Source organism: Phyllostomus hastatus, unplaced genomic scaffold (genome assembly GCF_019186645.2).
Source record: "Phyllostomus hastatus isolate PE091 unplaced genomic scaffold, TTU_PhHast_1.1 phas_contig_348, whole genome shotgun sequence".
Classification (NCBI taxonomy): Eukaryota; Metazoa; Chordata; class Mammalia; order Chiroptera; family Phyllostomidae; genus Phyllostomus; species Phyllostomus hastatus.
The window spans coordinates 8,314,437-8,338,306 of NW_025333860.1; the positions used below are offsets into that span (position 1 = coordinate 8,314,437).

General features: G+C 35.5%; 1 protein-coding gene across 2 annotated transcripts in view; it reads left to right on the top strand.

Annotated features, from left to right (window-relative positions):
• NUBPL (NUBP iron-sulfur cluster assembly factor, mitochondrial) overlaps nt 1–23,870 on the top strand; it is a 269,067-nt gene that overhangs the window by 225,783 nt on the left and 19,414 nt on the right. The window contains exons 9-11 of one of the 2 annotated variants that reach the window (XM_045841285.1): nt 6,944–7,064; nt 10,219–10,301; nt 17,971–19,761. In XM_045841285.1, the coding sequence (XP_045697241.1) occupies nt 6,944–7,064; nt 10,219–10,301; nt 17,971–18,033 (267 nt within the window). In that variant the 3' untranslated portion in view covers nt 18,034–19,761. Of the gene's footprint in view, nt 1–6,943; nt 7,065–10,218; nt 10,302–17,970; nt 19,762–23,870 lie in introns of those variants that run through there. The other variant, XM_045841286.1, reaches the window with a different exon arrangement.

The window sequence follows — 23,870 nt, forward strand, 5'->3', positions numbered from 1 at the left end:
ACAGACAAAAAAGAATATATTGTATGATTACATTCATAACAAGGTCACCAGACAAAATTAATTTATGGTATTAGAAATCAGGCTAGCTAGCTTACACTTTTAGGAACATGTTTTGGAAAGTATACAAGGAGACTTCTAGGATGCTGGCAATGTTTTATTATTTTACAGTATATGGTAACATGGATATACTTTTTAATAGGTCCATTTAGACATGCACTTAAGACATGTACTTTTTTGTGTATATTCACACTATACTTTATTAAAAAGGTTAAATAATTTGTAAACATAAAAAATTAGATATTTTACATCCTTTTACTTGTGCTTAGTCTTTGATATCCAGTGTGTATTTTACACTCGCAGCCCATCTGAGTTCAGGCTAACCCCATTTCAGGTGCCCAGTTGTGACCAGCTTACTAAACAGCGCAGGACTAGAACCCTGCTGTTTTATTTCAGAGCTTCTCTGGAGTTAAACTTTTATTTCAGGTCTTTCCTTGGAGCTTCACGTTGAAAGAAAAGAGGATTGTTCTTCCCAAGGTCTTTATTTTAAGTTTACTGCTACTTCTCTGTTTTTATAGGATCTTTTCTACTTAAAGCAGATGGTTGTTTTTGTATGCAGGTTTAGAAGATGCCCGATAAACCATAATTTTGGTTATTTGCACTCATTGCTATATTGGCCATTCTTTACATGACTACCCTTTTTTAAAAGCAGAAATTTTATTGAAGTATGACATACAAGAAGGTACAAAAATTGGAAGTGTATAGTTCAATGAATGTTTACCAAGTAAACACACCTATTGTTTGTATTCAAGAAATAGAACATTAACAGTACCCCAGAAGCTCCTGTTTTGTGTCACTTCCCAATTGCGTCCCTCAAAGTAGAACCCAAATTATAACGTATAACCCCAAAGATTAGTTATACCTTTTTGGAATGACAAGTATATAATTCCAAATTTATGCATGACTTATTTTGCTTAAAATTGTATTTGAGAGATTCACTCATACTGTTGACTGTAGCTATAGTTTTTTTGAAAGATTTTATTTATTTGTAGATAGAGGGGAAGGGAGAGAGAAAGAAAGGGAGAGAAACATCAATGTGTTGTTGCCTCTCACACACCCCCTACTGGGGACTTGGCCTAAAACCCAGGTATGTGCCCTGACTGGGAATCGAACTGGCAACTCTTTGGTTCCCAGGCTGGCGCTCAGTCCACTAAGCCACACCAGCCAGAGCCTGTAGCTGTAGTTCTTTAATTCATATTGCTCTTTAGGATTTCATCATGTAAGTATACCACAATTTATTTGTGTATTTTACTGTTGATTGACATTTGGGAAGTCTTCTATATGGGAGTAATTAGTGCTGTTTTGAACACATTCATACATGACTTTGTTGAATGTTATGCTCACATTTCTGTTCATGTATAACTGAGAGTGGAATTACTATGCCAGAGTGTAAACCTATGTAAATTTAGATAGGTAGTTAACTACCAAAGAGTTTTCCAAAATGGTTGTACCAGTTTACACTCAACTGAAAATATGAGTGTAGTTATTCCTGTCCTCACCCACTTTTGGTATTTGTTTGTTTGTTTTTGTTGGTTTAGTCATAGCATTTCTGATCAAGTCTTAAGCATAAATATAATCAGGTCTTAAGCATAAATATGTGGTACCTCATTGTGGTTCTTATTTGCATTTCTCTGCTGATAAGTGAAGTTAACACTTTTTCTTATATTTGTTGGTCTCTGAATATCCTCTTTTTAAAAAATTGTTCAAGTACAGTTGCCTCCATTTTTCCCTGACCACTCCTTTGCAACCCCAGCCATCCCCACTTCCCACCCTTGATCCTACCCCCTTTGGTTTTGTCCAGGTGTCCATTATCATTGTTCCTGTAAACCCTTCCCCCTTTCCCTGCCCCCCCCCCCAACCATTATCCCCTCCAACCTCCCCTCTGGTTACTGTCAGTTTGTTCTTTATTCCATTGTCTCTGGTAGTATTTTGCTTGCTTGTTTGTTTTGTTGATTAGGTTCCCTTATAGGTGAGATCATATGGTATTTGTCTTTCACTTCCTGGCTTATTTCACTTAGCATAATGCTCTCCAGTTCTATCCATGCTGTCACAAAGAGTAAGAGCTCCTTCTTTCTGCTGCATAGTATTCCATTGTGTAAATGTACCATAGTTTGTTTGTTTGTTTTTTAGCATTTTCTCTGACCACAAGGGACTGAAACTAGAAACCAACCTCAAGGAAGAAACTCAAAAACACTCAAATTCATGGAGATTGAATAGCATGCTATTAAATAAGGAATGGGTTAAGAATTAAATCAAGGAAGAAATCAAAAAGTTTCTGGAAACAAATGAGAATGAACTTGCAACCGTCTAAAACCTATGGGACACAGTGAAGGCAGTCCTGAGAGGGAAGTTCATAGCAGTACAGGCTCACCTAAAAAAGATAGAAACACTTTAGATAAACAGCCTAACCCTACATCTAGAAGAACTGGAGGAACAACAACAAAGACAGCCCAGAGCAAGTAGAAGGAAGGAAATGACCAAGATCAGAGCAGAATTAAATGACATAGAGACTAAAGAAATAATTCTAAGGATCAATAAATCCAGGAGCTTGTTCTTTGAAAAGATAAACCAAATCTACAAGCCTTTAAGCAGACTCATCAAGAAAAAAAGAGAGAGGACCCAAATAAACACAATTGGAAATGAAAGAGGAGAGATTACAACTGATACCACAGAAATACAAAGTATTGTAAGAAATTACTATAAGAACTATATGCCAAGAAGTTTGAAAACATTGGCTAAATAAATATCCTCTTTTATGAATTCCCTATTAAGTCTCTTGCCCATTTCCCCATTACATTACCTGAATTTTTCTTATGGACTTGTAGGAGTTCTTGATATATTTTGGATAAAAGTCCCTTGTCATTTGTGTGTATTATCAGTACCATCTCTTCTTCTATATCTTGTCTTTTCATTCTTTATGTCTTCTGATTAAGTTATCAATTTTAATGTCCAGTTTCACAAGAAAAAAATTCATTTATGTTCAGTGATTAGATGTGTCCTGCTCAAAAAGTATTTTCCTGCCTCCAAGTGTATAACATGTTCTCCTGTTTTCTTCTAAAAGCGTTATTGTTTTACCTTTCACATTTAATCCATCTGGAATTAATTTTTGTGTATAGTGTGAGATGGGGGCTTAAGATTCTTTATTTTCCATGTGGATATCCAGCTAGCATGCAGTGCGATGCCATCTTTTTTTTTTTTAAGATTTATTTATTTATTTTTAGAGAGGGAAGGGAGGGAGAAAAAGAGAGGGAGGGAGAAAAAGGGGGAGAGAGAGAGAAACATCAATGTGTGGTTGCTGGGGGCCATGGCCTGCAACCCAGGCATATGCCCTGGCTGGGAATTGAACCTGCCATACTTTGGTTTGCAGCCCACGCTCAGTCCATTGAGCTACGCCAGCCAGGGTGTGATGCCATATCTTTATGGTAAATTGGTGACTTCGTGTATGAGTCTGTACTCTCTGCTGTGTTCCTTTACAACCTTTTTAAAGCAAATTGGTGTATGTGTGGGAAGTTCTTAAGATGAGGGAATTCTAGAGTGAAGTGGAATTAGTTTATCCAAGATAACCTAGGAAGCAGTATTAGGGCACTTATCCTTAAACCAGAAGTTATGTATTATCAGTAATAGAGCCAAGTTTAGTTGTCAAAACCTCTGAATTTCATACACACAGAGGATTATCTCCAGATTTTTTTGACTATACATCCTTATCAGTAAATGATACTTGAACATATATTTATTTGTTTTTAATAAATTATATGTAGTATCTATATATAGTATACACGTTAGTGCACCAATTTTCACTATAAAACATACCCCAAATTGGAATTAAAAAGAAAATCATTACAGAAATTGAAATTTTAATATTTTCTTCCTGTACCCCTTTATCAGCCCAAATGGGTCAGATTGTGTGTGCTAACAATCCTCAAATTTCAGTGGATGAAAACTCCAGTTTATTTCTCTCTTATTATATGTCTGTCATGGTTTTGCTTCCACCCTCCTCGGCACTGTTCTTTCTCTGGCACCTAGACTGATGGAAGAGCTGCTTTGGGAAGCTAAGGTCACAGGGACAGAGGGAAAGAATATGGGGAACTGGCATGTACAGCTTCTGCCTAGATGTGGCACATGTCACTTCTGCTCACCTTTCATTGCCCACACAAGTTGCATGTCCTCACCTAATTGCAAAGAAGAAAAATCCTAACCTTCTTGTACCCAGGAGGAGAACTGAAATATTTTAGACAGCACCAAAAACTGTCACCTCTGAAGTGACTGATTTCAGAGAATACAGCCCTGCACTTATGTTTGTCTAAGAAAATAAGCATGGAAAGACAAGTCCTTTTAGGTTTTCCATTCCATGTTTTTAAAACCCCGCTGTCCTGAGAAATGAATCTACTACAACTACTGTTCTCCCTTGCTTAAAAACTCCTTAATGGCTTCACTGTGGACTCATGTGACCCAGACACCTAAAGTGGCCTCATCTCGTGCTGCTCACACCGAGCCCCACCCATACTGACCTTCCAGTTCTTTGAAGGAGACAAGTGCTGCCTGCTTCTATCTTGAGTATTTTCCTACCTTTCTTCTTGTTTTTGTCTGCTTATTCTTTAACTTTGAAGTCATACATTTCCTCAGGGAAGTCCTCTGTGACTCCCAGGGCAGACAGTCTTCTCTTTGCTACACTCTCATAATAAAACTCTGTTGCTTTGCTTCCAGACAAGCTGTTCTAGTTTTAAAGTAGATTTTTGCACTGTTATTTGTTCGATCCTTTTCTTCAGTTAGTGTGCAGGCTCCAAGCAGGCAAAGATACAGTCCATTTTACCCACCACTGTATGCTGCTGCTGCTGTTTAGCCCAGTTACTGGTGTATAATAGAAACTGAGTTGGGTTAAAGTTTCGTGTTTGTGACATTTATGTAGTCTCCATAGAGAATGTGTCTTCAACATTTACATAGTCCTTAGAGAACAATTTGATGCTAAGAACTCAATCACACAAACTGCAAATAAACTGTTGCTCCGAGCCTCTGTGCCTTGGGAAGTCTAAGAGAATCCAGAGTAAGAATGCTTTTCCCATTCTCTCTGGATTGGAGCAACCCTTACCTAGATTTTCACATTATTTAAGTGTTTTGTTTTTTTTCCTATTCCCATTTCTTGAATGATATTTTTATGTTTAAGTCAGGGGATATATCCCATTTAACATGAATGGCAGTAGAACTGCCCAAGCAATGAGTATAATATATAGACATAGTGAGTGAATAAACAAGTAAGTTGTGTGATATTAAGGTGAACTTTTTTTAAAGCTTCTGAAGATGATATGAATTGCCAAAACACACTGTGATTTATTTTTATGATACTTTGCATCAGCAAAAGGCCATATATTAGAGGCTTGGAAAAAGCTTACCTACATATTTATGTCCCTCACTATTTGTCTTCATTTACCTGTGTTGTGGGAGACTTTAGTCTTTCAGTCTTTTCTGTTTCTCATTTTAGAAAGAATAACAAATTTGACCACTTTCTTGTCTATATGTTTCATTGTGGACTGTAGGTGCTATTCTTCATTTAAAATGTAAATGTTTAATAGAGGTATCTCCTATAATGATACTTTCATAGGTGGAATCGGTAGGATGACATGGACCTTGTTGCCCGTAAGCCTCTGACGGTTATGTGCCCCATTTTAATTCTGGAAGAGAACCACTGCTTCCCATCCATAAGAAGTGGGATTAAAAGGAACACGAGTAAGGATTATATTTGCAGGGCCTGTCTATTTATCAACACATGTTTATGGAGTTATCTGCTTTGTGCCAGAAGCTGGGGAAACTCAGAAAGAGATGGATACTTTCTATAAGACTTTAAATTTTTGTTTCAGATGATAACATTCTGATAACTAAGTTTCACTCTTGCTAGCTATGTCAATTTTCTTACCTAGAGATGGGGATGATAAAATACCCAGTTCATAAACTTCTTGTGAAGAGTAAATAAAATAGTGCATCTAAAGTACTTATCCCAGCACCTAGCATAAAATAAGCACTCAGTATATGTTAGCTATTATTTACCATGAGGCTTTGTCCAGAGTTAACCTCTTAACTATTTATTTTTCTATGTTTCTTATGCTTATTTTGTCCATGTTGCCATCACAATTAAATTTCTGGAACACAAATCTGATTGTATAACAGTACCTCTTCAATATCATCTCAACTTTAAAAAACTTTTGTGGTTTTCTGTTGCCTCAAGAAGAAAGTCTCATATGCATGGAAAGCATTTAACATCTTACCATCCGACCCTGACCTTTCTTACCAAAGCAGTTTCTGCCTTAGCTCCCCACTAGGCTGCAGCCCAGATAGGCCACACAAGTTATATTCCTCTGTCTGGTAATCTTCCTTCTGCCTAGAATTCCTGCCATGGGCCTCAACCCCTCTTCTCACCCTCAACCTGAACAAACAGTTCTCTGTGGCAACTCAGAGATTCCTCTGATTCTTCCCAGACATAATTTTTAAAATTTTTATTTATTGATGGGGTGGGGGAGAGAGAGAGAGAAGCATCAATTTGTTGTTCCTCTTATGTATGTATTCATTGGTTGATTCTTGTGTGTGCCCTGACTTGGGATCAAACCCGCAACATTGGCATATCAGGGAGATGCTCTAACCAACTGAGCTACCCGGCCAGGTCCTCAGACACAATTTTTTTTATCCTCATCACTTATATTTCTTTAACATTTTCACATTATGACAAGTAATATGTGTGTCTTGCTCTCCCACTGGCTTGTGAGTTCCTTGAGAGCAGAGACCATAACTTTATCACTGTGTCACTAGAACCAGCCCATACACAGTACAGATATTGAAAAAAATGGATTGAGAGTTGGTTTAATTTTGTCTTGATTTCAATGTGTTTTTATTATTCTAGGTTTTGGGCCTTGTTCAAAATATGAGTGTTTTTCAGTGTCCAAAATGTAAACACAGAACTCATATTTTTGGTGCTGATGGTGCAAGGAAACTAGCACGCGTCCTTGATCTTGATGTTCTAGGTAAGACTGTGAAATATTCTTTTGCAAGGGAAATGGTAGAAGGGAAAATAGAAATCAGGCATGGTGATGAAGGGTGTCTCAGAAAATGATAAATTTCTTTCCGCTTTGTGTTTTAAATTAAGTATAGTGCAGTTCTATGTGCTAAACTTTCTGTGGCTTTTCATATTTCATTAGTGGAAGACTTTTTAAAAGGAGGTTGTTCTGCCAGCTTTGATGCCTTTTGCTGTTGATAAAAACTGCATGTATAACTTGAATTTGAAAACAGAGTTTTGAGGTCTGAAGCCCATATTTTAAATAACGGTCATCAGTTTGCGAAGTTGGGAACACAGCTCTCAGTATAAACAGTATAGACGAAAGTACCTGTTCATTATGTTGTGACAACCTTTAGAGGTGTCACTTTTTGGTGCATATGAAAAAGGCCTTCCTGATTAGTTCTGAATTTATCAGTTCTTCTGCTCTAGAAAGACAGTATTTTCTGTTTTCATAATCTTTTTACATGTGTTTGCCATGTCTATTAAATTTGGCACCTGAAATTTACATTGTATGTCCTGTTCGTGTTATTGAAGGCCTAATTAGTGTTATGAGGAGAAATGAAATCATGTGTTAAGTGAGCAAAACACAGATTTTGGATAAAACGTGATTTTTTAAAAAAAAATCCCCAAACAACTTACTGAACTTTTTAGGAAACTTGCTTTGATATTCTTCTTACTGAATAAGCTTTTGTTCTGGGGAAGGCAGATGTTAGATGCTGGGTAAGGGAGCCTTAGAGTGAATTATTAGTTTTAGGTAGTTTACAATTAAGATCCCTTAGAGATCAAGGAATTTCAAAACATTTTCTATTATAATTACATTTCTAAAAGTTCATGTTAAATTGTTATTATGCATTTGTACTGTAGCAAACCCCACAATACCTGGTGAAACTAATCATATATTTTGATGCATTGCTATAATTATAGTCACTAATTATATTCTGCAACTTTTTCATTAACCTAGAAAGTTCAGTTTCTTAAATCTGCATAATAACATAACAGATTGACATTCACTTATATAGTAAAGTAAATGTGTAATTATAATGGCATTATTGAATTATGTTGACTATTATAATTCCCTAATTTATAAATGTGTATGATTTTGTGAGTCATTGATTTAGAATTTAAAACATGTCTCGTAGAGAAACAATTTCATGTATGGAAGTTACCTTTTAACTAACAGCTCACAGATGTGTAGTTACCCTAAAAAAGTATCAGCAATGCTGATTACTAATCACAAAACTGAATAATGCTATAGACTGCTATATCTGACAGTGTTATGGGAAAAATAATTCAGGGCACATCTCTTTTTAATGTAGTCCTGGGGGCCCAGAGGTAACTCCCATGAACTGAACTGGAGTAGAGGCTCTGATGTTGAAGAGGTTGAAATTGGAAATTAGGAACTGAAATAAAAGAAAGAGCTCTCACAGCTATGGCCTCCTGACTGGTAGAAGCCCCCAGGGACCATTATTTGTCTTACACTTGATTGGCTGGCTGCTTCAATTTATTTCATCCATTGGGCTGTGTTTTAAATTTAGTAAAATGGCTCTTCAGAACTTTATCCATATTTATCTACAGGGACAGGGCATGGAAGTTAAGGTCCCAGGTCATCTCACAGAGACCCCTTCACCTTGAGTCTGAAACTCGAGCCCTCCTTGCCCTCAGACTTCTCGCCCATCGCAGACAGTTTTTGAGGCCAGGCTGATGGCTCAAAATAGATGGCTCTCACTATGCCATCTATTTTCTAACAAGGTTTTTGTGTGTGTATGTGGTTTTTTGGTCTGCACTTCTGTGCTGATGGCAGGATTATAAATTTCTGGAGGGCAAAAATGATGTCAACAGGTAGCTGTATAAAAGAGAAGGTTTCACTTTTTCCCATTATGAGGGCAGTTCATAAATCAAGAAAAAAAACTTTATGAGTTTCTAAGTCTTTTTTATAGCATATTCCCCTGCCTGCCCTATGTGACAGCTCCCTACATTCTTAAGTTGTTCTGTAGAACAGACATCAGATTTGCTGAAAAGGTAATCTTTAAAAGGTTACTGAACTATTCATGTATTTTGTCATTTGTCTATTGAACATTTTGGAAAGACTTAAGGAGTTGGTTAAGGTTTCACAATTTGCTGACATAATGTAAAATATCTATTCCTTCATGTATTTCATAATATAAATTATAGTAGGTTTATAATTTTGTAACATATACTTCTGCATTATTTACATTGCTTAGCATGGTGCTGAATTACTTGTTTATATAAAACGCACACATGCATGTTTCAATAACCTTTCTTGGACTTGGAGTGGCACTAAGAATGCTGAGGATCACAAGTCAACTCTTCTACTTAAGACTGCATTTACAGCATTTTAAATTTCAGCCTTTTGAAAGGCTTTACTTATGATGACATGGTGGGAAAAGTCAATAGGATGGTGAATCAGAGCATTTTCCCCTAAATTATACTACCTGATAGTAATATAGCATCAGGAAAGGCACATATCCTCTCAAACCCAAGTCTGTATATTGGAGATTCTTATTTTATACATCCCAAGATCTCACCAGAGTCACAAGTTATAATGCTATAAAGATTAATGTATAATAAAAGTTATCCTGTCTGATAAAGAAGCAGAAAGTTGAGATAACAGGTCTGGCCTACTTTTCAACAGTTCTCTGGCTTACTCACCTGCCAGCATGAGGAAGATTATGTTGTTGTACTTTTTTTTTTTTTTTACTACTTTGCCTCTCCATCTCTTCCTCTTCAGTTTCCTCTTATTATGTGGTATGATGTGTCTATATCAGGTATTACAGGTAAAAATAATTTACAGATGTCTTAGCCATTTCTTGCTGGGAGATCTCCAGCAAAGACTAAATCAGAGGCTTTATCCTGTGAGGGACTGACTCATAGTTCTTATATATATATCATCACACAACACTCAAATGGAATATTTTGCTCCTAATTTTCATTTAAAATTCCTTTTTTTTTCAGAGATTTAGCAATTTTAGGATAATCATAACTCAAGTTGATTTGAATCAATTTAGTTTAGATGTTGTTTCTTTCTGAAGTTCAAGTAGTGAAATTCCAAATGCCAGTATAAAGTTTTGTCATGCTAATGGACATCTGATGGGCTTTTTTAGGAGACATTCCCCTACATCTTAATATAAGGGAAGCTTCAGACACAGGCCAGCCAATTGTATTTTCACAGCCTGAAAGTGATGAGGTAAGTGATATTTTTAAATATGCATTTTAATTTCTTTTTCCAGGATATATACTTTTTGATATATAGAAAGGAGTTTGGGAAGATCAAGCTTATCTATTTGTAATGTATATATTAAACAAAGCACTTTTTAATATATACTTATATTAACTTATACAAAGCATTTTCAGGTACTATTTTATTTATTTTGTTTGTTTGTTTATATTATTGACATTATTACAAATGTTCCCTATTTCCCCACCTCTTTCCCCACCTTCATCCAGCTCCCCGTCTTCCTCTGACCTTCACCACGAGGCTGTCTGTGTCCATGGGCTATGTGCTGTGTTCTTTAGCTAATCTTTTCACCTTTTATCCAGTCCCCTCTCCTCTCTGACTCCCGTCAGTTTGTTACTATTTTATGTGGTAGGCATACCAGGGCTGGCCCTGAATTATCACCTGAACAAGTTCACCTACAAAGAATCATCATCTAACCAGTATTCTCATAAAAAAGCATGAACACTGAGAACTCATGGAATTCTTGTCTTGCTGGCTATCAATATTTATTTGCCCAAAGTTATTAGGAATTTTGGTTCTCAAACTTAATTTGTCCTGGAAAAAACTGTTAGAGGAGCAGTTTGTTTGAAAACCAAATCTCCTTCGTTTGTTGCCTGTAACACACATGACTGACCATACAGGTATCACTGTGAAGGGGTTGTTGGATAGAGAACTGACAACTGAATTGTTCAAGAACCAAGACATTCAAGAACTGAGGTTTGATTATGTCTCAGTCCAGCTGGTTGTTGGAAGAAGAAAACCTAATGTAAAAAAAAAAGTGAGTTGGATATAGGGGAGATGTATAAACCATTAGAGATGGAATTTCCATTGCATTTCATTTAATAAATGTGATTGAGGAAGTAAGATGGAAAAACTAGTAGTGTTTCATTAGAGGTACCATTGATAAATTTTCAAGTTATGAAGCTTTACAACTTTAAGCCTAAAATATTTCTGTTGTACTCTTTTTATAAAATAGAAGTAAAATCAATCATATATATCTTTTTCCTAAGTAGCACTTGTTATTCAAGTTCGAAACCGAGCCATTGACTGGTACATCAGTTTTGATGTGGTTTTTGTGCTCATTTGCTGAACAGTCCCAATCATTCTTCTGAGAGTTTCTCTCTGGTTGTTTTTAGCTAATGAATATAGCTTTATAATACTGTTAGTTTGCTTTTGTCTCTTTTTAAAATTATAGTTAACATACAATATTATATTAGTTTCAAGTGCACAGCATAGTGATTCAACATCTATATAACATGTGAAGTGATCACCACAGCAATTCTAGTACCCTTCAGTTACCATTCAAGGTTATCACAATATTATTGACTAGATTCCCCATGCTGCATGTTACATGCTGTGACTTATTTATTTATAACCGGAAATTTGTACTACTTCATCCCCTTCACCTTTTTGTCCATCACCCCACGCCTCTTCCCTCTGGCATTTACCAGTTTGTTCTCTGTATCTGTGAATCTGTTTCTATTTGTTTTGCTTGCTCATTTGTTTTGACATTCAGATTCCACATGTAAGTGAAATCATATGGTATTTGTCTTTCTCTGTCTCACTATTTTAGCATAATACTGTTTAGGCCCATTCATGTTTTCACAAATGGCAAGATTTTCATTCTTTTTATGGCTGAATAATAATATTTCATTATATATATGTTATATATTCATATATATATATATATATATATATAGTCACATCTTCTTTATCCATTTATCTGTCGATAGATACCTAGGTTACTTCCATATCTTGGCTGTTGTAAATAATGCTGCAAAGGACATAAGGGTACATATATCACTTCAAATTAGTATTTTTTATTTCAACAGGTAAATGGCCAAAAGTGGAATTGCTGGTTTCTAATGGTAGTTCAATTTTTAATTTTTTGAGGAACCTGCATTCTATTTTCCATAGTGGCTACACCAAATATAATCCCACCAACAATGTATGGGGCTTCCTTTTTTCCACATCCTCACCAACACTTGCTATTTGTTGTCTTTTGATGAAGCCATTCTGACAGGGTGTGTGAGGTAATATCTCAGTGTGGTTTTGATTTGTAGTTCCCTGATGTTAGTGATGTTGAGCATGTTTTCATATGTCTATTGACCTTCTGTATGTCTCTTTGGAGAAATGTCTATTCAGACCATCTGCCCATTTTTAAATTGGGTTATTTATTGTTTTGATGTTGAATTTTATGAGTTCTTTATGTATTTTGGACATTAACCCCTTATCAGATATATCATTTGTAAATATCTTCAATTCAGTAGATTTTCTTTTCGTTTATGGTTTCCTTTGCTGTGCAAAAGCTTTTTAGCTTGATGTAGCCCATTTGCTTATTTTTGCTTTTATTGCTCTTGCCTGAGGAGACATACCCAAAAATATATTGCTAAGGCCTATGTCAAAGAGTTTAGTGCCTATGTTTTCTTCTAGGAGTTTTATAGATTCAGGTCTTACATTTAAGTCTTTAATCCATTTGAGCTTGTTTTGTATGTGACATAAGAGAGTGGTCTAGTTTCTCTTTCTTTCTTTCTTTCTCTTTCTTTCTTTCTTTCTTTGTTTCTTTCTTTCTCTTTCTTTCTTTCTTTCTTTCCTTCTTTCCTTCTTTCCTTCTTTCTTTCCTTCCATGTATCTGTCCAGCTTTCCCATCACCATTCATTGAAGTGACTATCTTTTCCCCATTGTATATTCTTTTTTTTATTGTATTTTTTTCCATTGCCATTTAAACCCCTTATACCCCTTCCCCCCTACAATCACCACACTGTTGTCTATGTTCATCATGAGTCCTTTTACCTTTTTGCTTGATCCCTGTATCCCCTAAACTACCCCCCGCATTAGCTGTCATCCTGCTCTTTATCTATGAGTCTGTCTCTATTTTGTTTGTTAGCTTGGTTTATTCATTAGATTCCACAAATGAATGAAATCATGTGATACTTGTCTTTCTCTGACTGGCTTATTTCACTTAGCATAATGTTCTCCAGGTCCACCCATGCTGTTCTTGCTTCCTCTGTCATAGATTAATTGACCATATAAATGTGGGTTTATTACAGGTCTCTGTATTCTGTTTCATTGATCTATATGTTTGTTTTTTGTGCCAGTACCATACTGTTTTGATTACTATAGCTTTATAGTATAGTTTGAAATCAGGGAGTATAATACCTCCAACTTTGTTCTTCTTTCTCAAGATTGCTTTGTCTATTCAGGGTCCTTTGTGGTTCTTTATAAAGTACCACTATTTTGTCCATCCGTAGCTACTACCTCTTTCATTCTAGTTTGCTTCCTCTAATCTTGTGTGAACTGGAAAATAAGAGAGCCAAGACTGGTTAGAGTTGTGGATAAAGTAAAAGTAAATTGAAAGTCAGGAGTCTAGGACAAATAAAGTAGATTTATTTTGAGTTGTCTCTTTCAGAGGTCCAGAGCTCCTTTCCCTTTCTGAAGGGTTGACAGTGACAGCACAGGTGATTGAGTTGCTGGGAATATGATCTCTGAGTAAATATAGTGTAGCACTTATCATTGTTTTTCTTTTCTCTGTCAGGTAATAAATGTTAAATTTCCTTTTCTGTATTTACTTAGAAATCTTTCATATAAGCAAAAACCATAACCCTTTATTTCTTTCATAATTAAAGTCTGGCAAACCAAACTACAACAAGTGTACTTTATGCAGTAAATGAAAAGTTGTATGAAAATTGAGAGTTTTTAAAAATTACACACTTTTAAATGCCTCCTGAGAACAGACTATTTAAAGCCATTCTAAGGTGATTGTGATGAATAAGATTAATTACTTACTAGTGTATTTCATTTGAATCTAATTTTTAAAATATTTTTCTATGCTTTTTTTCCTTTGAGATTTTCCAAAAGCAAGGAAGATTTTGAGCAAGTAAAAGGAATGTAATGTAAGAAAGAATATATAGCAACTATCAAAAGATAATATGATTTTAAACTCTGAAACAGCAGTGTTTGTGGAGGTTTTTGTAGTTACATATTTTTTAATCTGCTCTGCATTAATATTAGAACTGTTGGTTTTTTAAAAGATTTTATTCATTTATTTTTAGAGAGAGAAGAAGGGAGGGAGAAAGAGAGGGAGAGAAACAGCAGTGTGTGAGAGAATCACCAATTGGTTGCCTCTCACACACCTGCTGGCCCACATCCCAGGCATGTGCCCTGATTGGGAATCAAACTGGCAACCTTTTAGTTCATAGGCCGGTGCTCAATCCACTGAGCCACACCAACCAGAGATAGACCCAATATTTTACTATTGTTGGGTGACATTTATGGGAATGTGAACAGCCTAACCTTTTGTAGTTAAAGCTAGATTTGATTTAGTGAGGTGTGCTATAATATAGTCCTGGATAAAGACTTTCAAATATAAATGGAAAATGTGTCATCTTATAATTTCTAAGTTATTGCCTCATAGTCTTAATATGAAACAACTATGTATGATAAATTAGAACTTTAAATCTTTAAAATAAAAGACAAAGGATCAAAGCTCTTTATAAAACTCCTTGTACTTTGGTTGCCATCCATTTCCTTGTCAATGATAGAGCAGACAAATAAGATCCAGCTGTTACTACCTCTGCCTCACGACAGCCCAATAAAAGACTTTGAATAGGTGAGAAGGGTTAGTCTGTGTAGAGTTGAGTTGATGAGAAAAAGAGTATTAATAGTTTGAGAAATCTAATCAATAAATCATATTTTTATATGTAATGTGTATGTGGGTGCTTTTGCTAGTTATGGATCAAACTAAAGGGAGGGATTTAATTACTTATTCCTCAATAGGGAAGAGTATCCAAAAGAACATGTTAATGTGAGTCCTTCCATGAGATAGTAAATTACTTTAGGACAGAATAGTAATAATAGCCACTAATATTTATTATATGCTTCTTCTGTGCCAGTACTTCACATATTTCTTTCAATTTTTTGGTCATTTCTAAAAAGATCTTATTTATTTGTTTGTTTGTATGTTTGTTTGTTTTTAGAGAGAGGGGAAATGAAGGAGAAAGAGAGGGAGAAAAACATCAATGTGTGGTTGCCTCTCATGTGCCCCTCATTGGGCAACCCTGGCATGTGCCCTGACTGGGAATCGAACCAGCAATCCTTTGGTTCACAGGCCAGTGCTCAATCCACTGAGCCACACCAACCAGGGAGTTCTTCACATATTTTATTCTTATTTAATATTCCTCCAAATCCTCTGAGGTAGATACTATTGTTATAGCCAATTTACAGATGTGGAAACTGAGTCTAGAAGGGATAAGTAACTTGCCCAGGGTCTTAGGGCTAGTAAGTATATAGTAGAGCTAAGATTTTAAACCATGCCTGTCTGACTTGAAGGTTCCAGCTCTTTACCAATGATCTTTCATATCATTACATCTCACAGATTTCCCCAAACAGTGCCTTACACACATACACACACACAAAACAAAACAAAAAAAAAAAATGTGTTTTTTGAAATGATACTGCTTTGGCTTAAAAAATTCAATCTCAACAGTTTTGTAGAAATTGAACTGTTAAGCTAAGCACTTTTAGTGGTTTCTCAGCAAACGATAATTTAAGCATTACTTTGAGTGTCAGATATTAGAAGTTTAAGCTTGGAAATTGTCCACTAAAAAGCAAAGGTTACATATAGCACATCTGTTTATCCTGGAGTCATTCAGTATTATGTGTCATCTGATAGGTATGTCTCTAATTTAACATCAGTATGAATAAAAGATTATAGATGATGACCTTGTCTCAGCTTGCCTTAGTGAACTTTAAATTTCCTCAGAAAGTATTAGGCTTAAATACCTAGAAAAGACTCTAGGAGATTAAAAAGACATTCATAACGATGCACAGCTGAAAATCAGCATATTAGATTTAAGGGAAATATTTATTTATAAAATCCATGCTATTTCCATTTTTAAACAACTTTATTGTTTCTATTAACTATTACAGGGACTAAAACCAATTTTAGACAAAGCATTACAATTATAATTACTTGTATGTGGATTTACTGTTTCATATGTGATGTAGTAGAAGGAGCCCTATTTGGAGTCAGCTGGACCCAGATTAGAATGTTTTCCAGCCCACTGACTTTGTGACCATGAGCAGCAATGGCCAGTCCTTCATCCTGGCTGAGCCCACGAGGCTTACACAAGTAGGGTAACTCTTGTGAAGTCCTTTGTGATGCTCATTTAAAAAAAAGTCCTTATCTGTGTTGTGAGAGCTTTTTTTAAAAAAAAAAATGAACTCAAATGAAAATTTGATACTTTTCTGGTAAAATAAAGCATAATTCATATGTTAGGGTTCAAGCACAGTTTTTTTTTTGTCCTCACCTGAAGATATATTTTCTTCTTATTGATTTTTAGAGAGAGAGGAAGGAAGATGGAAAGAGAGAGAGAGCACCATCGATGTGAGAGCGAAACATTGATTAGCTGCCTCCCTCATGTGCCCTGGCTAGGATCAAACCTTACAACCTGATATGTACCCTGACCGGGAATCGAACCCACTTTTGGTGTACGGGATGATGCTCCAACCAACTGAGCCACCTGGCCAGGGGTCTAGCATAGTTTTTTCTTTTTGGTTTTTTACTGAAGATGTGTGAGACACACTTAAAGCATTTCATCAAGTCAGGGGGAACAGATCTTTACCATGCAGAGTCAAGAAGTTGAACAGCTCATCTCATACTAGCTGTAAAGCTTTTGACAAGATGCTTCACCTTTCTGGGTTTTGGTTTTCTCATCAATAAATTGAGGATAATGACAGAATTTATCACTTAGGGTAGCTGTAAAGAAAAATGAAATAATACTAGGCAAATATTAAGTACTTAAGTGTTAGCTATTATTAGTAGTAGCATATACTCAAATCTAAGTATAGAAATGTAAAATTAATGGTTTTAAAAAGTCTTACTGTTGTATCTTAAAATTACTTTTATAGATAAAATAGAAGAAATAGGTAGTATTTACATTACATTTGTTTGAAACTCTTAAAATACAAATATAATGACCATTGTCCTAACTAGGCTGTGGGTGTTGGGTTAGCCTGTGGCCCACTTGGCGCCCTGGGGCCTGCTCTCACTGTTTCACTGCACTGGGCGTGCCAGAGATGAAGAGGGCAGCGACTGACCCCACAGTCCCCAAAACTCGCCAGGCGAAAGAGGCGCCAAGTGCTTGGTGCTGGTATTAGGTGCCATTCTCAGAGAGAGCAAAGAAAATGCTTCCCAAACACAAACTGCAGGGTGGTAAATAATAGTCTTCTTTAAAATGAAGAAGACTATTTGAAAACTTCTTTGGCATAGAACTTCTCTAATAGTTCTATGCCAAAGGAGTGTTGGCAGTATCTAACTCAGAATATTATTTTGTCAGAAGAGGAAGGTGTAATTTTTCTGCTGTTAGACTAGGTTGCTAGTTTGCTGACATGGGAATTAGACTTTGAAAAACAGTAATTGCTACTACTAAATACTTTCTTCAGAAAGTCCAAATAATCAAAAATTCTTTCTTCTTGCCCTACCTGCAATGTATACAGCAGTATCTTCTGACTCCTGAATTTTTTCACCTCAATTGGCCTTTTGACTATTAAATTCAGTGGACAACTATGGCAAACAGTTCATGAGTCATTTGATGTGCACTAGGGAGAACTATAGGACAAACCTACTGTTCTTTTCCAGGCCAAAGCTTACCTGAGAGTGGCTGTAGAAGTGGTGAGAAGATTGCCACCGCCTCTGCAGTGATTCCCCAGTGTCCTGCAGACTTACCTGCTGCATGGCAACAGGAAGACCTTTGGAAATCAGCAGTGGGGTGGTAAAACCTACAGAAATAATAGCAATCATAGTTGTTTTGTTGTATTTCTAAGGAAATAATGTCTTATTTTCAGATTTGATTTGCTAAGCAATGACTCACAAATAAAGTTTTTACCTATCAATGCTAACTGCTACATTTAGGAGGTTTTTGAAAGCTGATGTGTACCTACTGCACAGAACTGCATTTTATTTTATTGAACTACCCTTTGAAGAATCATTAGTTTATATTGGAAGCCCAACTTTCATTTCAGCAGAGAAATGTACTCTTTTTGCAGAACTACAGAGCTATTCATTTAAAGAATTTACTAAATTTGTGTAAGAACGTAAGTGTGATGCCCCTCCATCAGGCAATTTGGAGCTGGGGTTTGAATCCTGCCTCTGATACTATTCTGAACACATTCTTAACATAAACTAAACCTGTGTCCCTTATCTGGACCAGACTCCACCCTAGACTTAATGAATCTGAATCTCTGGAGATAGAGTCTGGACATGTATGTTTTTAACAAGGTCCTAATGATGTGGATAAATCTTAGGATGGCAATAATAGTAATAAGAGCTAACATTTATCAAGTGTTTTCTTGTGTCCTTATAGTTAATCTTCCAATTGTATGAGTGGGGTGCTGTTGCTATCTTCATTTTACAGATGAGAAAACTGAGTTATAGGCAAGTTAAGTGTCTTACTGAGCGAGGGTTACTATTTTAGCAAGATGGAGCTAGGCTTTAAACCTGGGCAGTTGGATACTGGATCCCTCCTTTTGTACAACAGGGGGCATTTGTTTATGTCAAAAGGGGGATATAGTATTCAGCATTTTATCTCAAACTTGACCATGAAACTCCCTATCCCTACCCCCACCTTTTAGAAGGAGTTCATTTTCAAAGAATATACTTTGAAAAACATATCTTACCTAGTTGAGGCTCGGAGAGAGGGGGGTGTCCTTAGGTCACGTAGCAAGATAGTTGTGAGGCTGCAAATACTGATGAATCATTAGTTAACCCTCATACACATAAGTGCTCTATGACCTTTGGCAACTGCCTTGACATCCTTTGCTCTATAGTTAAGCAGCCAGAAAATTAGGCAAAGAGTTACATGTCATTCTAAACATGTTTTCCCACACTTATGTTCACATGGTTATTTATAGCAGTTTTATTTGTAATAGACAAAACAATGCAGAGTTTTTTTAGTGGGTAAATGGTTAAACAAACTGTGATATATCCATACTGTGGAATACTACTCAGCAATAAGAAAGAACAAGCTTGGATATGTGCTACAACCTGAATAAATTCCAGAGAATTATAGTGAATAAAAAAGTGAATCCCAAAAAGTTAATGTATCATGATTCCATTATATAACATTCTTGAAATGACAAAATTGTAGAAATGGAGAACAAATTAGTGGTTTCCGGGGGCTACGGAAGGGGTTGGGTAGTTGGGGATTGTGTGTGTCTATAAAAGGGCAACAGCGGGGATCCTCATGACGAGGTAAAGACTGTATCGGCGTCAGTACCTTGGTTGTGGTGTGTTCTGTAGTTTTGCAAGATGTGCCATTAGAGGAAATTGGGTAAAGGGCACAATGGAATGAAACTCTCTGTATTAATTTTTTATAATTGTATGTGAATCCACAATTATTTAAAAATAAAAATGAAGTTTAATAAAAATAAATAACATATGCTTCTGTGTCTGAACTGAATGTCCTGGAACAAATTACCCATGCTAATTAAAATCACAAATAGAAGTATTTGTGGACACACAGTAATCATTATTCATCACTCCAAGAAGGAAGTAATCACTTTAAGTTTTTTGTGTTTTTATTTTTGGGGGGAGGGAAGCCAATATAGAGCACTTCTTACAAAAAAAGCAAGTATTTGAACCAAGCTTAACTTTACCTGGAAAAAGAATGATTTAAATAAGCTTTAGAAGCCCTTAAAGTTGTGAGCCATAATTTAATACATCTTTTGGGGAATGGGAAAGACAGTCTTTACTCATAAATACGTGACTTAGAGAAGATCCACATATATAATCACCTGTTCTCCTCTCCTTCTTCCTCATCACTGGTTTCTGCAGTGGCTTCCAGGAAAGCCACTGCAAAAATGGGGGTTAGCACATATAAGAGTTCAGGAGTGGAGGAAGGACAAGTTGCTGTAAGACCAAGAATGAAATTTATCCTAAAATTTTGCCCATGGCAGCCTTTGCTAAGTTTCAGAGAGCTGACTTCAAAGACAAACTAGTAAGCAAAGCTAATCTGCCTGTTGTTAAGGGTAATATTTATTGCTCATTCTTCATATTTCCATGGAGTATGGAGAATTTCCACTTCACTATCCAGGAAGGAAAGGCAAACTCCCCAACTCACTCCATTCCAGGAAAGGAGGAGTGACTCATTTTCTGGGTAAATTTCTTCCCATCTGCATTTCCTCAATTTCAGCCAAATCCCAAGCTTTCTGAGGAAACCTACAGGGAAACCTAAATTGCACCTCTGCCTCAGACTTGGGTGGGCAAGTCATTCATCTAATTTAGGGGTAGGGTATTTGGTAACCCATGTGGTCACATATCTTCTGTTCCAGCTATTTATCAATAATAAAGCTTTTTTTTTTTACCTTTGTCTGAATTCTGTGTCTCTCAGTTCTAAACAGAGGAAGATATCCTGCAACCACATGCCATGAAAACACAAAATATCTTTCTAGAATCTCATAAACTTCAAAGAGCATATTAGAGTTCAGTGTATTTGAGGTATATCCAGTAAAAAATAAGTTCATCAATGACCAGAAGATAATTTGGAGGGATGTGGTGTGAGGTGATTATGAAGTATATACATATATAATAAAAAGCACAGAAGACAAATATATAGGTCAATTAATTATCTACAAAGTGAACACCCATGTAACTACCAACCAAGTGAAGAAGTGGAGCACTGCCAGCACCTCAGAAGCCCCTGTGTTTTCCTTCACAATCACTCCTTCTCCTCCCCTTACAAAATTCATCACATACTGAGGTTTGAACACCTAAGCTTGTGCCCTTAAACATTACAGTTTTGCCAATATTTTCAGATGTATATTAAATGGAATTATATAGTATTTTGCTCTATATTAACTGCGTCTGTTTGGTTCCATATTGATCACTTTTCCATGTTTGAGATCCATGTCCACTTTTGCATTAGATGTGATTTGTTCCTACTCTTCCCTGCAGAATGTTCCATTGTTTGCACACACAACTTGTCCATTCCACTGTAGATGGATGTTTGGATTGATTTTAATGGTTTGCTATTACAAATAATGCTGCTCTGAACATTTTTGTACATATTTTCCTTGTGTTTATGTGCTTGAATTTCTGCTGAGTTATTTCTGGGAATGAACTTACAGGGAGTTGCTTAGTGATATCGCATTGTGGTTTTCACTTGCATCTCCTGATTACAAATGAATTCGAGCACTTTTACTTATATTTATTGGCTAATTAGATATCCTTTTTTGTGTAGTGCCAAGTCAAATCTCTAACCCATTTTTCTATCATGTTGTTAGAGAATATGTATATTTTTATATTCTTAATACGAATCCCGTCAGTTCTTTGTGTTGCAGATATCTTTTCCACTCTGTGACTTGTTTTTCACTGGCTTAATAGTGTCTTTTGATAAACAAAGGATCTTAATTTTAATGTACTCAAATTTATCATTTTTTACTTTTATAATTATTGATTTTTGTGCAGTGTTTAAAGCATGACGAGATTGTTCCATATTAACTTCTAGAAGTTTTAGAATTGTTTTGCCTTTTACATTTAGTTTACAATCTAGCTGGAATTATTCATTGGTTATTAGGCGAGGTAAGCTTTAAGTTTCTGTTTTTCTCTTTGTGGCTATCTCATTGTCTCAGTACCACTGGACCTGTTTTCTCCGACATTTTGCAGTACCACCTTTATTGTAATGTCCATGTTTCTATCTGGCTGTTCCTGAGTGTTCTGTTCTGTTCCATTGACTGACTTATCTGTTTTTGCAACTTAAGCACAAGGTACTACAAGAGGCATTTGAAGGCAGTAATACATGAAGGTAACCATAACAACAATACCTAAACAAGATAACTCCTGGCCAGCTCAACTCAAGCCTGCACATTAAGTTCTAGAAAAAGAAGAGGCATGCCCATATTTAGCCATAAATGCTATTTATCTCCATTCCTACTCTCCTGCTCACAATAGCCAGTATTTAGTTTAAAAATAATAGGACATAAAAAGCAAGAAAATCAACCCCTTATCAAGAGACAAAGCATTCAAAAGAACTAGACAGAGATGACTCAGATGTTGGTACTGTCAGATAAGTAATTTTAAAGTGGCTATAATTAATATGTTAAAGGGTCTAATGGAGAAGGTAGACAACATGCTTCATTAAATGAGGAACTTCTCAAAGAGACAGAAACCATAAGAACATGTAAAATAGAAATGCTAGAAATTTAAAAAAAACACAGTAACAGATGAAAAAATGCCTTTGGGCTCATCAGTAAATGACACAAATGAAGAAAGAATTGAGCTTGAAGACAGGTAAACAGGAGTTACCCAAATTAGAGCACAAACAGAATGAAGAGTTAAACACACAGACACACACACAAGGGATGAATAGACATAATAAGAAGAGGGGGACTATTGGGACAGACAAAATATTTAAAGAAATAACTGCTAAGAAGTCTCTAAATAAAACAAAAGGTATTAAACTAGGGAATTTACAAAGCTCAGAAAGCCTCAAGCAGGATTTTAAAAACCTAGTTATATAATATTAAAACCAATGGAAAAACAAAAATGAGAAAGTCTTGAGGTAGTAAGTGGAAAAATTCACATTAAATACAACAAAAATAAGAATATGACTTAAATACAGATCTGTATGTCACATACAGACCCACTGTGTAAGTCATAAGACAATGCAGAAACATCTTTAAGATAATGAAATTAAGAAGCAACTGTAGATCCCAGAGTTCTATACCAATGAAAATAACATTCAAAAGGAACAATTTTTTTTCAGACCAAAGCTGAGAGAATTCATTAATATCAAACTATATTACAGTACACTATAGGAAATTCTTTAGGCAGAAGGAATACCAGATAGAACTTTGATCTATCCAAAACAATGAAGATCTCTGAAAAGAATTCAAATTAATAGTATTTTTGATCACTATAAAAAGCAATCAGTTATCTAAATACAAAGTAATAGCAATATACTGGGGATTTATATATAAAAGTAAAATATATGCCAACAATAACACAAAGTATGAGGGGCATACAATTGTAAGGTTCTTACCCTATGCTAGAAATAGTATATTATTTGAAAGACCATTGTGATTAATTAAAACCAAACACTGTAAATTTCAAACAACTAATTTTTTAAAAAATAGTTTAATAATAAGCCACTAGTGGAGATAAAATATAATCATATATACTTAGTCCAAAGCAAGGAGAAATAGAAGTATAAAGGAAACAAATAACAAGTAGAACAAATAGAAAACAGATGGCAGATTTTTAAAATCCAAACATTGATAATTACAATGAATGTAAGTGTCCAAAATATGCTAATTAAAACATCAGAATGAGTAAAAAAATAAGACTCAATTATATACTGTCTAAAGAAAATCCATTTTAAATATAAAGATAAATAGGTTAAAATAAAATATAGAAAAGATATACAATGTAAAGATTAATCAAAAGAAAAGAAGAGTGTCTAGAATATTAGGCACAGTAGACTTAAGAATAAGGGACACTATGAAAGCTCACTCGAGAAAATAGATAACCTGAATAGTCATAAA